This window comes from Aquarana catesbeiana, linkage group LG05 (genome assembly GCF_042186555.1).
Source record: "Aquarana catesbeiana isolate 2022-GZ linkage group LG05, ASM4218655v1, whole genome shotgun sequence".
Taxonomy (NCBI): domain Eukaryota; kingdom Metazoa; phylum Chordata; class Amphibia; order Anura; family Ranidae; genus Aquarana; species Aquarana catesbeiana.
The window spans coordinates 300969754-300992032 of NC_133328.1; the positions used below are offsets into that span (position 1 = coordinate 300969754).

The 22279-nt window shown below is 42.9% G+C and overlaps 1 protein-coding gene across 18 annotated transcripts in view; it reads left to right on the plus strand.

The window, feature by feature from the left end:
• LOC141144787 (poly(rC)-binding protein 3-like) overlaps positions 1-22279 on the plus strand; it is a 1428155-nt gene that overhangs the window by 1338479 nt on the left and 67397 nt on the right. For all 18 annotated transcript variants that reach the window (XM_073630801.1, XM_073630798.1, XM_073630799.1 and 15 more), the window contains one exon: positions 1227-1343. In XM_073630801.1, the coding sequence (XP_073486902.1) occupies positions 1227-1343 (117 nt within the window). The remainder of the gene's footprint in view (positions 1-1226; positions 1344-22279) is intronic.

Genomic DNA, 22279 nt, shown 5'->3' on the forward strand with positions numbered 1-22279 from the left:
CAGTCTTTTTGTGATGTGGTAAAATTTATGTAGACAAACAAAAAAAGTACTCTTCTAATGCTTCTATCACTGATATCTGCCAACATGACATGTAATGACCTGGTGTAGATCTTAAAAACAACTTGTCAGGCTACAATAAGCTACAGAAAAATGGCTCAAAGGGACACCGACTTATTGCAACCAAAACTAAACCAGGTAATGTAAGATGGCTTCAGCTATGCTCTCCACACACAGGAGAGGTCCCTCAGATGCATTTCGCTCCTTTGGCCTTTATTGTTGAGGCCTCAATGATTAAGCCCATTAGGGGGCAAAATGCATCTGAGAGACCTCTCCTGCAGGTGGAGAGCTGAGCTGAAGCCATCTTACATTACGTGGTTTAGACTTGGTTGCAGTGAGTCGCCATCCTGTATGCGATCAGTTGCCATTTTTCTGGGGTAGAATTTATATTATATAAAGCCAGTTGAGGTCTGGGGTGGTGGAGAATGGTGAGAAATTGAATTCTAATTTATATTACATTTTTGGTTTTGGTTCCATTTTTGGTTTTGTAATATATCTGCAATATATAGGATTTGGTTTTAATATGGCTTAAATCTTGTAACTTTCTATGCCACCCAAAGCTTAGTGAGTGCTGTTAAGTAAGAGCTCACTTGTCACATTCTATACTGTAATTAAAAAAAAAAGATGCCCAGTGGGACAAACATCTTCCACAGAAACCTATGGTAACCTTAGTTTAGATTATACATAGTTTAGGCATATATGGATAAAACCAAGTCAACAAACAGCCCTGCTTCTAAGACAGGCTAACCTGATATAACACATTAGGGAGGCCAGTCTGCCAGTGTGCTTGATAGCAAAGTACACTTAAAGCGGAAGTAAACCCATCGATTTAATTGTTTCAAAAAACAGTTACATTCCCGGCATGCCAGAAATGCTAACTGTCACATTGGTTGTGCTCTCAACCAAACTGTCAAACCATCCAATGGCTGGTGTCATAACTGATCACATGTGCAGCATCATAACAGTTGAAGATTGAACCGAGGCCAAGATGGCAGCTTCCTTGTCTAAAAAACGATAGGAGGGTTTACTTCCACTTTAATGATGAAAAGAGAAATGTCCTATGTGGAGAATTTCCTTTTTTAATGAACTGATATTTCAGTTCTTTCAGCTGAACTAAGTACCCATAATGTACATTTAATATTGGGTTTTAATTTTACTTTGTATTACAGAGTGGTGCACGAATCAACATATCAGAAGGGTCCTGCCCTGAACGAATTGTAACAATAACGGGACCAACAGATGCCATTTTTAAAGCATTTTCAATGATTGCACTAAAATTTGAAGAGGTAAGCAATAATTACATGACTTTTTTATTTTTTTTTATCAAGAATAAGCAATATAAAAAAAAATCTACCACTGAACGCATTTAACATCTTCTTACCATATTCAAATTGTATATTATGATTGAAACCAACCATTGTAGATCATTTAAGAAGTTTCATTAATGGTCATTTTATTTTTATTTCTGTTATTTACATACAAAAATATAGCTGCATATCTTATATCTTATACCTTATATCTTATATACGCACGTAGCTTATCAGTCACTTTAAACTGGTAATTTGGACCAAGCTGGTCCAAACGAAATATTTCCTTCACTAAGTGCTGCACTGGCTCTAAATGCTACATGAGCTGTATGTAGCTTCAGCTACAAACAGTACACAGTGCTGGGTTCCGGATGTGAGACAGAGACTTCCCATCTCACACCTGAAACAGAACAGAGTCGGGCAGAGCCTCAGCCATTCAGAGGCAGCTTTTTATTCAGTGAATGAATACAAAGCTTCCTCTGATTGGCCGAGTTGGAGACCATGACGTCATCAGCCCACCTCTGCACTGTCAGCAGCTCACATTCAGATGACCCTAGTTTTCACTTACTTGTAATACATTTTTATAGGTTTCATTGTTTCTGTTTATATTTTTCTTTCAAAACTACAGTATGTTTTATAGGGGGTCAGTCATATTTTTGTATATACCTTGTTTTGTTTTTTTTTTCATTTAAATAGAATAGGGAAGGGTTAGAACTTTCATCTGAATTTGTTTGCTAAACAGAGAACACATTACTCATTACTGGTTTGTAGCTGTAATTGAAAATTGTAATATCATATTATTATAAAAACTCAGAGCAGAGTGAGAACTGAGAGATCAGCAATCATGTTATCCCTCAGTTCTCAGGCTTACAACCAGCGTGGGACAGCTGCGGCATCACACCAATGCTGCAGCATAGAGGCGAGTATGTACTGTATGGTTGTTTTATCACACACCCCAAACAAAAAGGGACTGATTGCCCCAAAAAAGCAGATAGGGAATCACTAGTGACTAATATTGCCTGTGGTCTCCCTGCAGCTGATACTTTCCTCATTACCGTGTCTCTGTGTGGAGGCAGCCTCTTGATAGAGGCTTTCCTTCTCATGTCAAGCCTCCGGCAACAGCAAGCAGCCTGTAAGGCTAAAAGAACAGAGTGTCCTGGGCACCGTCATATTTTTTACTGATTTGCTTTTTCAAAATAAACTGTGGAATCCCTGTTAACCAAACTTTAGATTTTAAATAAAAGTATACTCTATTCTGCATGTAAACACTAAACACGGACAAGAAATCCTCATGCTCTAGACAGCTTACACCTTTTGAACACCTCTGTTCTCAGTCGTCCCCCCAAACACACTTGATTTCGGCCACACACTCCCTGCTTTTTGTAGACTGTCATCCCAACAACCCAGCCGTGTGCAAAGTTTGGGAAAAAGACCTGTCACTATCTCTAAAACCAGTAGATTGAGGTAACATTTACCTCAACATCCACAAAGGGTCCACTCAGGAAAATGGTTATAAAATCCAATCCCGCTGGTATCGCACACCTGAATTATTACACAAGTTCAACCCAGCAATCCTGGATTTCTGCTGCAGATGCAACACACAACCGGGCACATTGTGGCACATTTGGTGGCAATGCCCACAAATCCATTCATTTTGGAAAGAAGTACATCGCATAACTTCACTTGTCACTACATGTGATTTGGAATGGTCACCTGCTCAATTTCTCCTACTCCATTCAAATCTATCTCATCGCACCTACCACAGATCCCTGGTGATGCACATGGTAAATGTGGCAAAACAGTGCATACCGATACATTGGAAATCCCAAACCGTTCTGTCATTGAAAAGAATGGTTTTGTAGAATCAAAAGAATTGCAGAGTTAGAAGGATTCATTCACAGAGCACAAGACTCCCCCAGAAAATTTGGCATGAAATAGGCATGCTGGAATAATTTCCAAACCACACCAGAATACGCCCTCCTAAACTCTCCTACCAACCAAAAATGAATCTAAAACATGCCAAAATCAGGAATCTATACTTCCTACGATTTAATAGCACCATCCTCTTCCTACGACTACATAGAAACCTACAGATCTCTGGGGGATAACCCCACGAGGAGGGAAGCAGGAGACGGTCAACCTTATTCCCAGAGACAGTAGTCCTGTCCCACATATCATTCACCCTCTCCTATAGGCCACCCCCCCCCACACCCATGGACAGCTCCTCTCTTTTAATATCAAAAAACCCTAAGCAGGGGCACACTTACCCCCACCACCACCACTCTCTTGGCTAGGTTACCTTCTCCCTACCCTCATACGCCCTACCCACCCCTACACTTTTTTCCTCTATCCTCTCCACAACTAATACCATAACAGGTTACCAGTAACCACATACCGCACACTCATCTTACTCGATCCCCTCTCTATACTCTGAGATACTACACACTCATAGAGATGACCTAGATGGTCAAGAAGGAAACCATCTGACTGAACTCTCACAATATTAAAATCGTTTTTTACATTTGGGTGATACACCCACTTCTACAGACCCTACATTGGGATGACACAATGGTTACTAAGAGTTACTCAAGTAGACTTGATCTAGACAACAGAACCATTATAATTGAAAAGTTTTGACGTCTCAATACTGTAAATCAAAGTCTATATAGACGCTAAGGATCTTTACCTGTATCTTAATCTGTTACTCTGGATATTTCGCTTACTGTGTATGTTCAATTATTCTGTACAATAACATATGTTAATCTGTTCAACTACGCAAATAAAAACTTTTTTGAAAAAAAAAAAAAAAAACACTAAACACAATAGTTTGTAACAAGTTACCATAGGTATGTGCAGCCTATTGCATTATGGCATGCACCCCAAAGCTCATACACACATGCGCAGTAGTACAAAGGATGGTGTCAGTAGGGCAGTGGATGGTGTCAGTAGAGCAGTGGATTTTGTCAGTAGGGCAGAGATTGGTGTCAGGTGGGCGGAGGATGGTGTCAGTAGGACAGTGGATGGTGTCAGTCAGTAGAGCAGTGGACAGTGTCAAACAAATTATACCAGGCAAAGCAGGTTTTTCAGCAGGGGCACATTTGTATTGTAAGCTTTATAAATTTCTCAGTGTTTTACCACTTCAGCCCCGGACTATTTGGCTGCCCAAAGACCAGAGCGTTTTTTGCAATTCTGCACTACGTCGCTTTAACTGACAATTGCGCGGTCGTGTGACGTGGCTCCCAAACAAAATTAACTTTTTCCCCACAAATAGAGCTTTCTTTTGATGGTATTTGATCACCTCTGTCGTTTTTATTTTTTGCACTATAAACAAAAAAATAGCGACAATTTTGAAAAAAACGCAATATTTTTTACTTTTTGCTATTGTAAATATCACCAAAAAAATATATAAAATAGAATTATATTCCTCAGTTTAGGCAGAAACGTATTCTTCTACATATTTTTGGTAAAAAAAAATGCAATAAGCGTTTATTGATTGGTTTGCGCAAAAGTTATAGCGTCTACAAAATAGGGGATAGTTTTATGGCATTTTTATTAATATTTTTTTTTTTACTAGTAATGGCGGTGATCTGCGATTTTTATCGTGACTGTGACATTATGGTGGACAGATCGGACACTTTTGGTGCTATTTTGGGAGCGTTCACATTTATACAGCGATCAGTGTGATTAAAAATGCACTGATTACTGTGTAAATGTGACTGGCATAGAAGGGGTTAACCATTAGGGGGGCTGCAGGGGTTAAGTGTGTCCTAGGGAGTGATTCTAACTGTGGGGGGGCTTGGCTACGTGTGACATGACACTGATCACCGCTCCCGATCACAAGGAGCTATGATCAGTGTCCTGTCACTAGGCAGAATAGGGAAATGCTTGTTTACATCAGCATTTCCCCGTTCTTCCTCTCCGTGAGACGATCGCGGGTATCCCCATGGACATCGAGTCCACGGGACCCGCGATCACACTCACGGAGCTTGTGGCGCGCGCGTCTTAAAGGGCAATGTACAGGTACGTTAATATGCCTGTACGTGCACTTCTGTCAATGTATATCGGCAAGGGGTTAAAAATACAACCAGATCATGTCTCACTCCCCAGCCAATATTTACAGAAAAGGAAATAACACTGCTCTACCCTGATAAAAGAGCAGCTCACTACACAACAACAACAACGTGTTGGTCATATATCAGCAGATCAATGTTTGCGCTCTTTCTTCTTACTTCAACTCTCAGATCACCACATTAAATTAATTGAACAATTACAATCCTATCCCCATAATCTTATAGAATACACAACAACAGAAAGTATAGCTTATTCAGATAAAAGTAGCTTTCTTTTTTTTACAGCGTATAAAACACTCTTATTTTAAAGAAATATGTAGATCAAAGGATTATTAAAAAGACACAGTACAGTCCAACTTTATGTTCATGTCCTGGATATAAAAGATTTTTAGTCCACCTGCATCAGATTCCAATTCCTTGGGTTTCTTAGCAGCCGGTAGGAGATGTACAAGTACACCCAACAGGTCTCCAACAGCATGGAGACAGTTATTTACAGGCCTTGAACTTAGGCTGGATTCACACCTATGCAGTTTTAGTGCTTTTTGCATTTTGCAGATTTGCACTACAGAACGTGTTCCATAGGAAACCATGTTAAATGGACTGTAGTGCAAATCTGCAAAATGCAAAAGGCACTAAAAATGCATAGGTGTGAATCCAGCCTGAGGCTTAGAAAATTTCAGTTTTTATTACCAGATACCTCTCACTCCAAATCAATTGGTTGGTGTATGAAAACAGCTAGCAAGTGTTACACTGTGTTTTAAAATAGGGAAATAGATATAGGCTCAGTGATACTTACAAAGTTAACTCCTGCCTGGATAATGTTAGAGGGGGCCTTGCAGATAAAGCCAAACTGTATTGTCCAGGACTGTCACATGCATTTCAGAGCTTGAAGTATAAACAAAAGCAAAACTTTTCTTTTTAGTTTTGGACAGAGTGGAGAGTGATTAGAAAACTTGTCAGGTTTTATTGCTGTTTGTGCCTCCATTAGGGAGATTTTATAATGAGCTCTTATGCCGCGTACACACGAGCGGAATGTCCGACAGAAAAAGTCCGATGGAAGCTTTTCATCATCTATTCCAATCGTGTGTATGCCTCAGTGGATATTTTTTTTTTAAATTCTGATGGACCTAGAAATGGAACATGTTCTAAATATTTCCGACGGAACCAATTCCTATCGGGAAACCCGCTCGTCTGTATGCTGTTCCGATGGACCAAAAACGACGCATGCTCTGAAGCAAGTACGAGATGGAAGTTATTGGCTACTGGCTATCGCACTTCCTTTTTCTAGTCCCGTTGTACGTGTTGTACGTCACCTCGTTCTGGACAGTCGGACTTTGGTGTGACCGTGTGTAGGCAAGACCGCTTGAGCGGAATTCCTTCGGAGAAACCTTCTGAGTTTATTCCGATTCCGACGGCACAACCGGTTGTGTGTACAGGGCATTAGATTAACCCTATCCTGTCTAGCAGTATGTTAAACCTTTGCAGTACAGATGAGATTAAAATTGCAGATTAAACATATATATATATATATATATATATATATATATATATATATATATATATATTTACATAGTTACATAGTAGGTGAGGTTGAAAAAAGACACAAGTCCATCAAGTCCAACTTATGTGTGTGATTATATGTCAGTATTACATTGTACATCCCTGTATGTTGTGGTTGTACAGGTGCTTATCTAATAGTTTTTTGAAACTATCGATGCTCCCCGCTAAAGAATTTTTTAATGATAAAATCAATATGTTAAGATGCACTATGCTGATCTGTCTTCCTTGGCTTTGCTGGGGACTAGGGATGAGCTTCATGTTCGAGTCGAACCCATGTTTGACTTGAACATTGTTTGTTCAGTCATTTGCCAAATTACAAACAATATGGGCCGTTCGCGCCAAATTCGAGTGGCGCGTCACGGCCCATGATTCACTGGGGCATCGCAGTGCTGGCTGATGATTGGCCAAGCATGAACTATGACCCGCATGCTTGGCCAATCACAGCGCCCTCTGAACAGAGAGCTGTAATTGGCCAAAGCCAAGGAGGCTTTGGCCAATTATGGCTCAGGGGGTTTAGTACACGCCCCACACTATATAAGGCCGCCTGCACGGCGGCCCTGTGTAGTGTGTTCTGGTGTTCAGATAGAGAGATAGAGAGAGAGAGACAGTGTCATTTGATTTAAGTTAGATAGAGTAGGCAGGTTGAGTCAGTTAGCTGCAGTTACAGTGTATTGTGTGTATATATATATATATATATATATATATATATATATATATATATATGCATGCCAGGTGTTGTGTATATATATATATATATACATACATATACACACTGTATTCAGTTTAGCTAGATCCTGTTCTTCTCTTCCTAATACACTGACAGGCAGGCAGGTGTTTTTACAGTATTTCCAGCTACTGTACTGTGTATCCTGCACAGTCTCACCTACAGTATTGCAACCTGCAGCCAGGTGCTTGTGTAGGCTCATTGAAATATTTCCAGCTACTGTACTGTGTACCCTGCACAGTCTCACCTACAGTATAGCAACCTGCAGCCAGGTGCTTGTGTAGGCTCATTGAAGTATTTCCAGCTACTGTACTGTGTACCCTGCACAGTCTCACCTACAGTATAGCAACCTGCAGCCAGGGGCTTGTGTAGGCTCATTGAAGTATTTCCAGCTACTGTACTGTGTACCCTGCACAGTCTCACCTACAGTATAGCAACCTGCAGCCAGGTGCTTGTGTAGGCTCATTGATTTATTTCCAGCTACTGTACTGTGTACCCTGCACAGTCTCGCCTACAGTATAGCAACCTGCAGCCAGGTGCTTGTGTAGGCTCATTGAAGTATTTCCAGCTACTGTACTGTGTACCCTGCACAGTCTCACCTACAGTATAGCTACCTGCAGCCAGGTGCTTGTGTAGGCTCTTGACGTATTTCCAGTTACTGTACTGTGTACCCTGCACAGTTGCACCTACAGTATAGCTACCTGAAGACAAGTGCAGGTGTTATCATACTAATAATACTACAGGCAGGCAGTTGATTCTGCTAGCTGCAGTATAATCAGTATGTATATATATATATATATATATATATATATATATATATATATATATATATTTATCCCAGTTTTTTGCAGCTCACTGCAGGCCAATAGTATGTCTGGAAGGCCAACAAGGAGAGGCAGACAGTCACAAGCCAATAAAAGAGGGCAAGCAGGCTCTGTGTCTAGAGGCAACAGTGCTGGTCATGGACACGGTGCATCCTCATCAGCACGTGGCCATGGGACACGCTTGGCCTTTTTTTCGGCAGCTGGCCGTGTTGAGCCGCAACATGCGGAAGACTTGGTCGAGTGGATGACCAAGCCGTCCTCATCCTCCTCATCCTCTCTCACCCAGGCTCAGGGTACTTTGTCTGGCAAAGCAGCTGCCAACGCGGTGTCTTCCCTTGGCTCAATGGCATCAGTGACTCCTTCCCTAGCCCCACCATGTCCTCCTGAGGAGTCCCTCGAACTGTTTGACCACAGTGTTGGGTACATGCTCCAGGAGGATGCCCAGCGTTTTGAAGGCTCTGATGATGATACTGAGCTAGATGAAGGCAGTAACATGAGCACGGCCAGAGGGGGTGCCCAAGAAGGACAGCAATCTGGCAGTCATGTTCCCCCTGCTGCAGCATACTGCCAGGTTTGCTCCAGTGATGAGGAGGGAGGGGATGATGAGGTCACTGACTCAACGTGGGTGCCTGATAGGAGAGAGGAGGAGGAGGCACATCACCAACGAGGCAGGATGCCCTCCAAGGGCCAGCCTAAGGGCAGCACACTGACTGCATCACACCGCAGAGCTCTGCATGTGCAGGGCGCTGCTGTCTCTGTGCATTATTCCAAAAGTTCTTTGGTGTGGGCCTTTTTTGAGACGAGTGCATCAGAACGCACCGCTGCTATTTGCAACATATGTCTCAAGCATACCTTTCGTGGCCAAAACATTTCCCGCTTGGGCACCACATGCTTGACCAGACATATATTGACCTGCCATGCAGTTCGTTGGCAAGCGTACCTAAAAGACCCACACCAAAGAACAAAGAGGACCTCTCCTTGCTCCTCATCAGCTGAGATCTCCAATCCCACTATACCTGCAGTCCTCTCTGAGACCTGCACTGAGAGGAATGAAGGTGTAGAATTAGGTGTGTCACAGCCAAGTACTTGCGGGCAATCTGCTATCGGTACACCGACATCAGATTGTACCAGGCAATTTTCCCTGCCCCAGCTGCTGCACCACAGAAAGAAGTTTGCTCCCAGCCATTCACATGCCCAGCGCTTGAATGCTAGCTTGGCAAAATTGCTAGCACTTCAACTGCTACCTTTTCAGTTGGTAGACTCTGCCCCCTTCCGTGAGTTTGTGGAATGTGCGGTTCCTCAGTGGCAGGTTCCCAAACGCCACTTTTTCTCACGAAAGGCGATTCCGGCTCTCTACCAGCATGTGGAAGGCAATGTCTTGGCCTCGCTGGACAGGGCGGTCAGCGGTAAGGTGCATATTACTGCTGACTCATGGTCCAGCAGGCATGGACAGGGACGTTACCTAAGTTTCACCGCGCATTGGGTAACTCTGCTGGCAGTGGGGAAGGATGCAGGACAAGGTGCAGTAGTGTTGGAGGTTGTTTCGCCACCACGTCTCCAAAATGCCACTACTGGGGATTCTGACACACCTCTCTCCTCCACCCCCTCCTCTTCTTCTTCCTCCTTGGCCTCTTCCTGTGCCTTGTCCTAGGAACCAGCGGTGCTCCGTAGGCGTTCAAGGGGCTATGCAAGTACACAGGCCAAAAGATGCCATGCGGTGCTTGAGCTGGTGGGTTTAGGGGACAGGAGCCACATTGGAACAGAGGTTCTGTCAGCTCTGCAGGGGCAGGTTCAGACGTGGTTGACGCCACGCCAACTTAAGGCAGGAATGGTGGTTTGCGACAATGGCACCAACCTCCTCTCCGCCCTCCAACAGGGACAAATGACCCATGTGCCCTGTTTGGCTCACGTCCTTAACTTGGTGGTGCAGCGGTTCTTGGACAGGTACCCGGGCTTACAAAGACTTACAAAGTCTGTGTGCATTTCCGCCGGTCATATAATGCCAGTGCTCGGCTGGCAGACCTCCAAAAGGAATTTAACCTGCCCAAGAACCACCTAATCTGTGACATGCCCATAAGACAAAAAGGTAACAAATATAGGATAAATTGTAGCGCTAAAACACACATGTATTAATAGTGAATAAAGTTCAAAGTGCATGTAGACGTAATGTCCCAAAAAAAAGGGAATATATAATCCAAATAGGACAACAGTCCGCAGTGAGATTAAATAATCTGTGTATCAATCCTGTCTGCTTCTCAACCGTCAACTTGTATATCATCAACTTTAGCGAATAGATGGAATACGCTTACCAGAGAGGTTGGATTCTACTGCCATAAGCTTGATGCCACCCTGGGCAAAGTAATGAAGTGTTGGAGGCAAGGGTAGAGCCTCTACCGGGCCGGGACGTCCCCTCTATGTCCATGTTTTGGACATAGAGGGGACGTCCCGGCCCGGTAGAGGCTCTACCCTTGCCTCCAACACTTCATTACTTTGCCCAGGGTGGCATCAAGCTCCATTGATTCTATGCTTATGGCAGTAGAATCCAACCTCTCTGGTAAGCGTATTCCATCTATTCGCTAAAGTTGATGATATACAAGTTGACGGTTGGGAAGCAGACAGGATTGATACACAGATTATTTAATCTCACTGCGGACTGTTGTCCTATTTGGATTATATATTCCCTTTTTTTTGGGACATTACATCTACATGCACTTTGAACTTTATTCACTATTAATACATGTGTGTTTTAGCGCTACAATTTATCCTATATTTGTTACCTTTTTGTCTTATGGTTTGTAGCAGCTGGTTTTTGTTTTTTTGGGTAGCGCATTAATCATTTCTTTTTTTCACTGTGACATGCCCACCAGGTGGAACTCAACATTGGCCATGCTGCAGCAGTTGCATATGCAGCAGAGGGCCATCAATGAGTACCTGTGCGACTATGGCACCAGGACAGGGTCAGGGGAGCTTGGTTTTTTCCCCACGCCAGTGGGCCATGATAAGGGATGCATGCACTGTCCTGTCACCATTTGAGGAGGCCACGAGGATGGTGAGCAGTGACAGTGCATACATCAATGACACTGTCCCCCTTGTCCACCTGTTGGAGCACACGCTGCGTGGAATAATGGACAGGGCACTTGAGGCAGAACAGAGGCAGGAAGAGGAGGACTTCCTTAGCTCTCAAGGCCCCCTTTATCCAGACAGTGTTCCTGCATGCCCGCCGATCACACAGGAAGAGGACGAGGAGGAGGATTGTGTCAGCATGGAGGTGGAGCCTTGCACTCAGCATCAGCAACAGTCTTTAAGGGATCATTTACAGTCCCAAGAAACCCATGGACTTGTATGTGGCTGGGAGGAGGTGGCTGCGGATCATGTCGTCCTTAGTGACCCAGAGGACTCCGGACCGAATGCCTCAGCAAACCTACGCTGCATGGCCTCCCTGATCCTGCAAAGCCTGCAGAAGGATCCTTGTATTCGTGGTATCAAGGAGAGGGGTCAATACTGGCTGGCAACCCTCCTTGATCCACGTTACAAGGGTAAGGTTGCGGACCTTATCTTGCCGTTGCAGAGGGAGCAGAGAATGAAACATCTTCGGGAGGCCTTGCAGAAAGGTTTGTGCAATGCGTTCCCAGAGACTGGGAGGTTACAAACTCCTGTTCCTGGACAACGTGTTGCTGAGGATTCGGTCAGTCAAAGAAGGAGCGGTGGAGAAGGTGGCCGTCTGACCGATGCGTTCAGACAATTTTTTAGTCCGCAGCCCCAAGGTATGATCGGTTCCAGCAACCATCACCAGCATCTGTTTTACATGGTGCAGGAATACCTAGGGGCAAGACTTGACTTGGACACCTTTCCCACCAAAAATCCTCTGGGTTACTGGGTCTTGAGGATGGATCACTGGCCAGAGCTTGCACAGTATGCAATTAAGATACTGGCCTGTCCTGCATTCAGCGTTCTTTCGGAACGCACATTCAGTACTGCTGGAGACTTTGTAACCAATCACAGGGTGCGTCTGTCCACGGACTCAGTCGATCGACTGACCTTCATAAAAATGAATCGGTCTTGGATTACCACCAGCTACCAAGCACCTGATGCTGATGTAATCGAATAATTTTTTTTGAAATGTCAGATCCCTTCAAAGACTGCCTATGCTGATGCTGAGTGACTATCCTGTTATGCTGAGTAATTATCCTCTTCCTCCTCAATGATCATGCTGAGAGCTTGTAAGAACATTTTTGGTTCTGGGCACCGCCACCAGTGCCTAAGGCCCAATTTTTCAGCCCCTGTTTAACAGGGGCGTGTAATTACAATTTTTGATGCAATTGTTTGCAGCAGGGCTAGTTCCTGCACTCCAACTAGAGTATCTGTGAGGGGTTGCAGTGTTGTGGCACCAGCATTAGTGTCTAATGCCCAATTTTTCAGCCCCTGTTTAACAGGGGCGTGTAATTACAATTTTTGATACAATTCTTTGCAGCAGGGCTAGTTCCTGTGCTCCAACTACAGTATCTGTGAGGGGTTGCAGTGTTGTGGCACCAGCACCAGTGCCTAAGGCCCAATTTTTCAACAGGGACATGTAATTAGAATTCTTGATCTAATATTTCACAGCAGGGCCCGTTTCTGCACCCACCAAGAGTAACTGTGAGGACTTACAGTGTTGTGGCACCAGCACCACCACCACCACCAAAGGCCCAATTTTTCTGCCCCTGTTCAAAAGGGGCATGTAATTACAATTCTTGATATAATATTTCACAGCAGGGCCCGTTCCAGCACCCACCAAGAGTAATAGGGCATACACACGGTCGGACTTTGTACGGACATTCCGACAACAAAATCCTAGGATTTTTTCCGACGGATGTTGGCTCAAACTTGTCTTGCATACACACGGTCACACAAAGTTGTCGGAAAATCCGATCGTTCTAAACGCGGTGACATAAAACATGTACGTCAGGACTATAAACGGGGCAGTGGCCAATAGCTTTCATCTCTTTATTTATTCTGAGCATGCGTGGCACTTTGTCCGTCGGATTTGTGTACACACGATCGGAATTTCCGACAACGGATTTTGTTGTCGGAAAATTTAATCTCCTGCTCTCCAACTTTGTGTGTCGGAAAATCCGATGGAAAATGTCCGATGGAGCCCCCACACGGTCGGAATTTCCGACAACACGCTCCGATCGGACATTTTCCATCGGAAAATCCGACCATGTGTACGGGGCATAACTGTGAGGGCACCAGCACCACCACCACCAAAGGTCCAATTTTTCTGCCCCTGTTCAACAGGGGCATGTAATTACAATTCTTGATCTAATATTTCACAGCAGGGCCCTGTGAGGGCTTACAGTGTTGTGACAACACCAACACCTAAGGCCCAAATTTCTGCTGAGTATATAGGGCAGGCCCCTACTTTCAAACATCCAACTTACAAACGACTCCTACTTGCAAACGGAAGGAGACAACAGGAAGTGAGATGAAATCTACCCCTAGGAAGGGAAATTGTCTCCTGTAAGAGTTAATATGGGAAAAACTTTTCTCCTTTCTACCGATGCTTTATCACCAATCCTTGTTTCACTAAAAACCCCAAATTTTCAAAAAACATTTGTCATTGAGACAAAAAGTGAGGTGAAATCTTCTGAAGAGGAGCACAGACAGCAAAACAAATGTCACAGGGGTGATAACCCTTCCCTATGTTTTCCAAAAATCTTAAAATAGATTTTTTTGCTGGAGCTAAACACGTTAAAAATGTACCAGTTCAAAATTACAAACAGATTCTACTTAACAACAAACCTACAGTCCCTGTCTTGTTTGCACCGCCTGTATACTGCTGTTCAGAGTATATAGCGCCTGGTGGCCCCACACCTTTCCTTTTTTAATTTGGGTGCTGGGTTCCCCTTAATATCCATACAAGACTCAAAGGGCCTGGTAATGGACTGGGGGGTACCCATGCCGTTTGTCTTACTGATTTTCATCCATATTGCCAGGACCCAACATTACATTAAAGCCGCAAGCAGTTTTAAATGACTTTTATTCCTTTAAAAATTTCATTTTGTGCAGGCACTGTTCTAAGCACGGGAAACACGTGCCACTTTACAGGCATACTATAGACACCCCCCAGGTACGATATTTTAAGGAATATTTCACTTTTTTTTTTCTTTACTTTAAGCATCATTAAAACCACTGCTCCCGAAAAAACGTCCGTTTTTAAAAAATTTTTTTGCATTGATATATGTCCCCTGGGGCAGGACCCAGGTCCCCAAACCCTTTTTAGGACAATACCATGCAAATTAGCCTTTAAAATTAGCACTTTTGATTTCGAACATTTGAGTCCCATAGACGTCAATGGGGTTCTAACGTTTGTGCGAATTTTCGGTCCGTTCACAGGTTGTGGTGCTAACCAAACCGGGGGGTGTTCGGCTCACCCCTACTGGGGACATATTACTAAACTAACTTAATCCCAACTCTGTAACACAAGGCTTCTCAATCAGGCTTCCAAGGAACCCAGGGGTTCCTTCAGAAATTGCTAGAGGTTCCCACTAACACCCTTGATCTTCTGTAAGGGGGTAATTTTTCCCAACGACCACAAGTGCAAGGAGCATTCTTCCCACTGATTTCAAGGGTTCTTCTGTGTTGAAAAGGTTGAGAAAGGCTGCTGTAGTTCAAACTAAAATTGCATCCAACAAAGCAGCCATAAATAGATTTGCATAGATATGATGACGATGAAAAGTGAAACTTATTCAAAAGATTAAATGCTTACAAATTAAGGGACTACACTGAAATCATAAATAATAATAATATTCTGAACTTTTGGGTTTAATGTCCCCAACCTGAACACCTACTGGTCCTATATGCAATCCAAGAGATCAGTGAAGTCCCCACACTTCCATTTGACCTGTATCACCAGAAATTTCAAGGATTTTGGGTCATTATTATGACATTTCATGCCAATAATTAATTTTATGTTGTCTTTGTTTTTCCAAAACCCTTACTTGCTTCACTAGACCACCATCTTTATGATAATAAACCCAGATTCATGTACTATGAGGTACAGCTGCAATGAGGTAATAATAATAATGTGTAAGACATGAGCTACAGGCCCATGATCTAGAGGTGCAGCCAAGCTCAGAAGGAATAGTCATAATGAGGCTATAAAATAGGTACAGCCATGGTCTAGAGGTGCAGCCATAAGCCGAAAATTGTGTAAAAGTTTTTTCATGGATGCATGAATATGTACTAGTGTAGATTTTTTTTAATCTTCTATTTAATTTAATAAACTTCTCATGTTAGCATTAAATAGCCAAATACATTGATTTTGCTATTTACAAATACATTTTTTTATCTTTCTACTTTCTTTATTACTGTGTTTTTATTAAAGGTTTTGGTAATTTGCATTTTACCAATTCTACCACATTGTGAACTTTTAAAAAAGATCTGCCTTTTCACTTAAATACTGAACTTGTCAAAACATACATTATTTTTGGGGATATTTCTAGTTTGTTTGTTTTAAAACCCTACACAAATTACCTAATGCACTGTTTAATAGCAAAAGGCGGCTTCATTCACTTAAAACGCTTTTAGCTGTAACAGTGCTGGAACAGGAATAATGGGTCAATTTGCAAGCTGTTTGATCCTTTTCTTTTGCCTTTCTGTAGACTTTAGGGAGAAGCTATTGCTTCCAGTAATGCACATTAATGGCGAGAAAAAAAGAAAAGCCCTTACAGTCTGGTCCCAAAGCGGATTGAGATTGAAAGAATAATTGCACACTTTCAACTCCGTAACTGTATGATTCAATTATGTATTGATGTCAATGTTTTACATTTCAGAGGGTATACATTTCATTCACCTAAGGTTTTTCCTTTCTCTTTTTGTTTCATCTAAGTGGTTTTATATTATGAATTGCATTAATTAGAAAATTAAATATTTGCAAAGTGTAATGAAGCAAAAGGGTGTAATATTTCTTATTAAGTATTGACATTATGTAGTTGTTTTATTATTTATTATGCTAGTGACCAGCTGTTTACCCCTCATAAATTTTAATGTGATGCAAATGCAAGGCTTCAGCCTAAATCTAATCAAACAGATAGGCATGCTTGTTCTATATCAGTTTAATAGTTAAAAGTCGATTTTTTTCTTGTTTCACTTAGAAATTAAAATGGCCATTTAATGCAAAAGCTGTTTAACATATTATAATAGAATCATCATTCTATTACAATCCGTTAAACTGCTTTTATATTAATTGCTTTTTTTAAGCAGTTAATGGTTATTTACAGTTTTTTTTTGTTTGTTTTATTTTGTTTTTTAGTTTTTCTTTTGCTTTATTTCTTTAATAGATTTTAGAAGAATGTACAAACAGTACATTAGGGATAAAATACAATAATAACAGTGGATTCCAGCATCATGCCAAAGCCTTACATTTGTTAAAGTGAGACTATTTACTGTAAATCTGAACTCCAGGCAAATAGCAGAGGCTCAGTTCACACTACTGCAACCTAAAAGTCGTACAACTTACAGTGCAATTTTGACAGGCGACTAACTGGTGATTTGCTGGGGACTTGAGTACTACCTTGATGTGATTTTAAAGTGAGGGAGGGGCTACACCGCAGGGAATACCTGGGTATTTTTCCCTCTTATGTCTGATCCAAATCACATCAATATAGATGAAGATCCGACTTGGAGGCGACTTCCATTAAAGTATATGGGCACAAGTTGGATAGAAGTCGCCTTGAAGTAGTACCTTTTCTAAAGTTGGAGCGACTTCATTAGTGCTAATTAAGACAGCTCTCATCGACTAACATGGAATTACACATGTCATGCACACACAGATAAAATACATTTATGAAAGATGTTTTACATGCCAAAGAATTTGTATTTCTGTTGATCAAGTCCTGAGATCTAAACAGGCCTGCACAGTTAGCAGTGAGATGTAGGAGACTTAGCGGTGGTTCCTGACATTTAGCTGTGGGCGGACATCTCATGGGAAAGCAATGGGAAGCTTGACAGCTCCTGCAGATAATTGTTTCCACTCAGTTTGTGTCCAGGGCTGATCCTTCACAGGTAGATCTTCATGTGAATGGCTTCCACCCACAGCTAACTGCTGAGAACCCCTCCGGTATCCCAGATCTAATCACTAACAGCCCCATTTGCAAGTGTGAATGGGGTCTTACAAAGATGGCAAGAAGCTGATGCTCAGCTAGCTGGATGACTCCTAGATTTACTTTAGGAGAAGGAGCAGCATTGCATTGCACTAAAGAGCAGGAAGCAGAGTCTGCATATTTAATAAGCAAATATGGCTGCCCCCATTGATTTACATAATTACAAATATATAACCATGTATTCTAAAACTTTAACACATAATGACAAGGTCATTTGAATCAAATCAATCTCTTACATTTTCCTTTAAAAGATTATACATTCCTTTTAAACTTGTCATGGTAGAATATATGGATAATGATCATCAACAAATTTAGCAAAATCCATTTAAGTATACAAACATTTTTCTGCTAAATAATCAATAATCCAGTGCAGCCATATTTTATCAAATTTAGTTTGACAGTATCTGCTAATATATAATCATTTATATACTGTAAAAGGACAGTGTTAATTTCAAGTTCTGCCCCTGAGCCCATATTATAGCCTAGGTTATGAGAGGTTTCTGGAAGTTGGAAAAATTGGAATCTTCTAGGAGACCCAGCGGCATTAGTTTTGGTCTATTTTCCAGTTAATCTACATATCCACTTGCATCCAGTAGACATGAGTCTAATTTTGTTTAGCATCTCTGGGGTGTAATCATCATTCATTTATCATGCGCATTTATCACTTATTGGAGGAATCCTCAAGGGGTTAGACTCACTTCAATAATAATTTTGGCATTCATTAAAACATGTCAAAGAAATGGTATAGCAAAAAAATAAAAAATCTAATTGTGGTTGTGTTCTTGTAATATTGGTTTTAAACTGAAAGCAAAAAGCTCAGTTGCTATGGGATGCACACGCTCAAATATGCTGTCTTGCTTGCAACCGTATATTTTGGAAATGCAATTTTTATTCATTGCAACATGTTATCATATATATTAATATAACTTCAGCTGGCAAATTAGCATAGGATTTATTTTAGTTCTGTTTGTATCAGAATAAATGTGCCCTTTACACTTCAAATCTTCAAAGAATTACAAAACAAAAGTATGGCTGGCTTCTTTTTCACAATGTAAACTATGTAAGATTATCTTAACAGAGATTTCAACCCGTGAAGCTAAGGTTACATAGACACTGCCTAGAGGAATTCCAGACATCAGTGCAATTTATGTAGGACTTGACTTAACAAGAGTGACAAAGCACAGTTCAGAGTGACAAAGCACAGTATTGGTTTGAATGTTTTTTATTTTTTATTTTATTATGTATTTTGCAACTTTAAACATGCACAAGTGCGTTTTTTCAACAAAACCATTCTTTGGTAGGGCAGTACCTACAGCAACCAATCTGAATCCATCGTGCTCTGACCTTGTTTGAGTAAAGTAATATTTTAAATGTTGTATTACTTGCTTCTTCAATTGTGTATGTATAAGCCTGTTTGCCATTTAATAGGCCTTTCTTCTATTTAACATATCAGGATCACATACACAGCCTGACCTTGGACCTTTACATTATTCTTATCAGTGAGCATAGGCATGCGCACGGGGGGTGCCAGATGTGCCTGGGCACACCCTAATGACCCCGTGTGCCAGTGCCATCCAGTGTATCATCCAGTGTACAGAAGTGTACGGGGCACACGGGCTGAGAGGGGAGGGGGACCCACTATGCACTGTCATGCACTACACACCCCGAGTAATCCATTGTATTTTATCTGCAGCACTGGATATGTTGCATCATCCCTTGCCAGCCAGGAGGGGGGGGCAGGTACACCACAGTGCCGATCCAATCGGCAGTGCCCAGTACAGTATGTAAAAACATTATGGAGGAGGCTAAATCTGCTCCGCTTCCCTTCCTATCCCACACTCCACCTCCTGGCTGGCACACGCTTCTCTGAAAGTGCTTGTGAAAGTGGCAAATGTAGAGAACACAGTAGCTGTAGATCAGCCTGGGGCCATGATTGTCAGTAGCATATTGAACATCCCCTTCTGTCTGTCACTTCCTGGGCCATGATTGTGAATAGCATATTGAACATCCCCTTCTCTCTCTCACCCCCTCTCTCTCTAACTCCCCCTCTCTAGTCCCATCTCTCTCTCATCTCTCTCTCTCTTTCTTGCTCACCCCTCTCTCTTTCACCTCACTCTCTCGCTCTCTCACCCCTCTCTCTCCCCCCCTCTCTTTCTCATCCCCATCGCACCCACCTCTAACTCCAGGGGGCGTAACTAGAAATAGCAGGGCCCCATAGCAAAATGTTGTATGGGGCCCCTTTGCAAACAGCCCCCCCCACAGCTGCCCTAGTGTCAATGCAGCGTGACCTGTGCCACATACAGCGTGACCTGTGCACAATGCAGCGTGACCTGTGCCCAATACAGCGTGACCTGTGCCCCATGCAGCGTGACCTGTTCCCCATGCAGCGTGACCTGTGCCCCATGCAGCGTGACCTGTGCCCCATGCAGCGTGACCTGTGCCGCATGCAGCGTGACCTGTGCCCCATACAGCGTGACCTGTGCCCAATACATCGTGACCTGTGCCCCATGCAGCGTGACCTGTGCCCAATGCAGCATGACCTGTGCCCCATACAGCATGACCTGTGTCCCATACATCGTGACCTGTGCCCCATACAGCGTGACCTGTGCCCAATACATGGTGACCTGTGCCCCATGCAGTGTGACCTGTGCCCAATGCAGCATGACCTGTGCCCCATACAGCGTGACCTGTGTCCCATACATCGTGACCTGTGCCCAATACAGCGTGACCTGTCCCCCATGCAGCGTGACCTGTGCCCCATGCAGCGTGACCTGTGCCCCATACAGCGTGACCTGTGCCCCATACAGCGTGACCTGTGCCCAATACATCGTGACCTGTGCCCCATGCAGCGTGACCTGTGCCCAATGCAGCATGACCTGTGCCCCATACAGCGTGACCTGTGTCCCATACATCGTGACCTGTGCCCAATACAGCGTGACCTGTGCCCAATACAGCGTGACCTGTGCCCCATACAGCGTGACCTGTGCCCCATACAGTGTGACCTGTGCCCCATACAGCGTGACCTGTGCCCAATACAGCCTGGTCTGCCTGTGCCCCATATAGCCTCACCTATGCAGAGGAAGAGGCAAGCCACCCGGATCAGCAGAGAGCGGGATTGCCCGCTGTAATAACTTTCATTTGAATTTCCCATCTTCCCGGGGATCATCGTCACATAGCCCCACCTCTTGGCCCGACGCCTTTGATGACGTCACATGTCCCGCATTGGATCGGCGTTCTGTCTATCAAAGGCACCGGGCCAAGAGGTGGAGCTATATGATGTGAGCCCCGGAAACACTGGAAGTTCTAATGAAAGCTATTACATCGGGCAATTCAGCTCTCTGCTGATACGGACAGCTCGCCTCTTCCTCTCCTCTCTCTTCCCCTGGCTGGGAGACTGTGCTGGCGGTGCGCTCATCCTCACCGGGCCCCACTCAGCTGCGGGTCCCATAGCACCCACATGGGTCGCTATGGTGGTAGTTCCGCCCCTGTCTAACTCTCTTTTTGATCCCCCCTCTCTCACTCCCTCTCATTGCAGAGGTCTGATATGTCCCCTACTGAGCCAGACTTATACTGAAGCTCTGCAACTAGCAAAGCTTATGCTCCCAAATGATTGGAGAGTTAATGAGTGGATGTGTATTATTTTAAATTCAAAGCACTAGACTTGGTAATACAAATTTACCAATGATAAACACATGTATCGGACCAGAAGCCACCCCAAAAAAGTTGTTAAAACATCAAGTAGCTGGGTCAACTCTGCACAAATAACTGACTAACCGTTAGTTATTCCCACAAAAACTAAAATATATGATGTTTTGTATAGTTCGTTTTGAGACTCATGGCTAAATTCAATCTATATACAGTAGTCTACTAACTATCTCCTGGAAATCAAAAAAGATACTGCATTGTTACTAAAGAAAATAGTATTGTTTGTACTTTTGCATACAAATCAACAATACACATATTTGATTAAAGGAACCTGGAATCCCACGCCATGGTCCTACGCAAATGTTAATAATTTGATAATTTTTTGTAAAATGTTGATAATTTTTTGTAATGTCAAGAGCTGACCTTCTTCACTTTGCTATTAGCCCATTAATATGATGGGCAACATTCCCGGCTAATAGGAGTGTTGAAATCAGCAGATGAAGGTATGTGAAGCCATTGTAATGAGAAGAATAACAAGTTTTAACAGACAACAGGTATAACTAAGATTATCAGTCTTTATCATAAAATTATAGACTTACAGTAAAATAGTGTTTTGTGGCCTCTTATTAAGTAATACCATCCCCTGGGGGGATCCTCTATTTCCCCACATACCCCACTATGGGCGAATCCCATGCTCCCCCACCTTCTTACCATCCCCGATCCGGCAAGTTGGGCCAAAAAAGGGATTGTTAAATTAAAACAAGTTATCCGCAGGGAGGGTATAATTTCGTTCCGGGAGCTGAGGTTGAGCCATGCATTGCCACAAACCTTTTTCTTTAGATATAGGCAGTTACACCATGCTCTTAAAGCGCAGTTTCCCTCCCAGGTAATGCTCGAACCAGACCCGATTGAGCGTATCCTAATTTCAGGAATGTTGGACAAGCCTCTT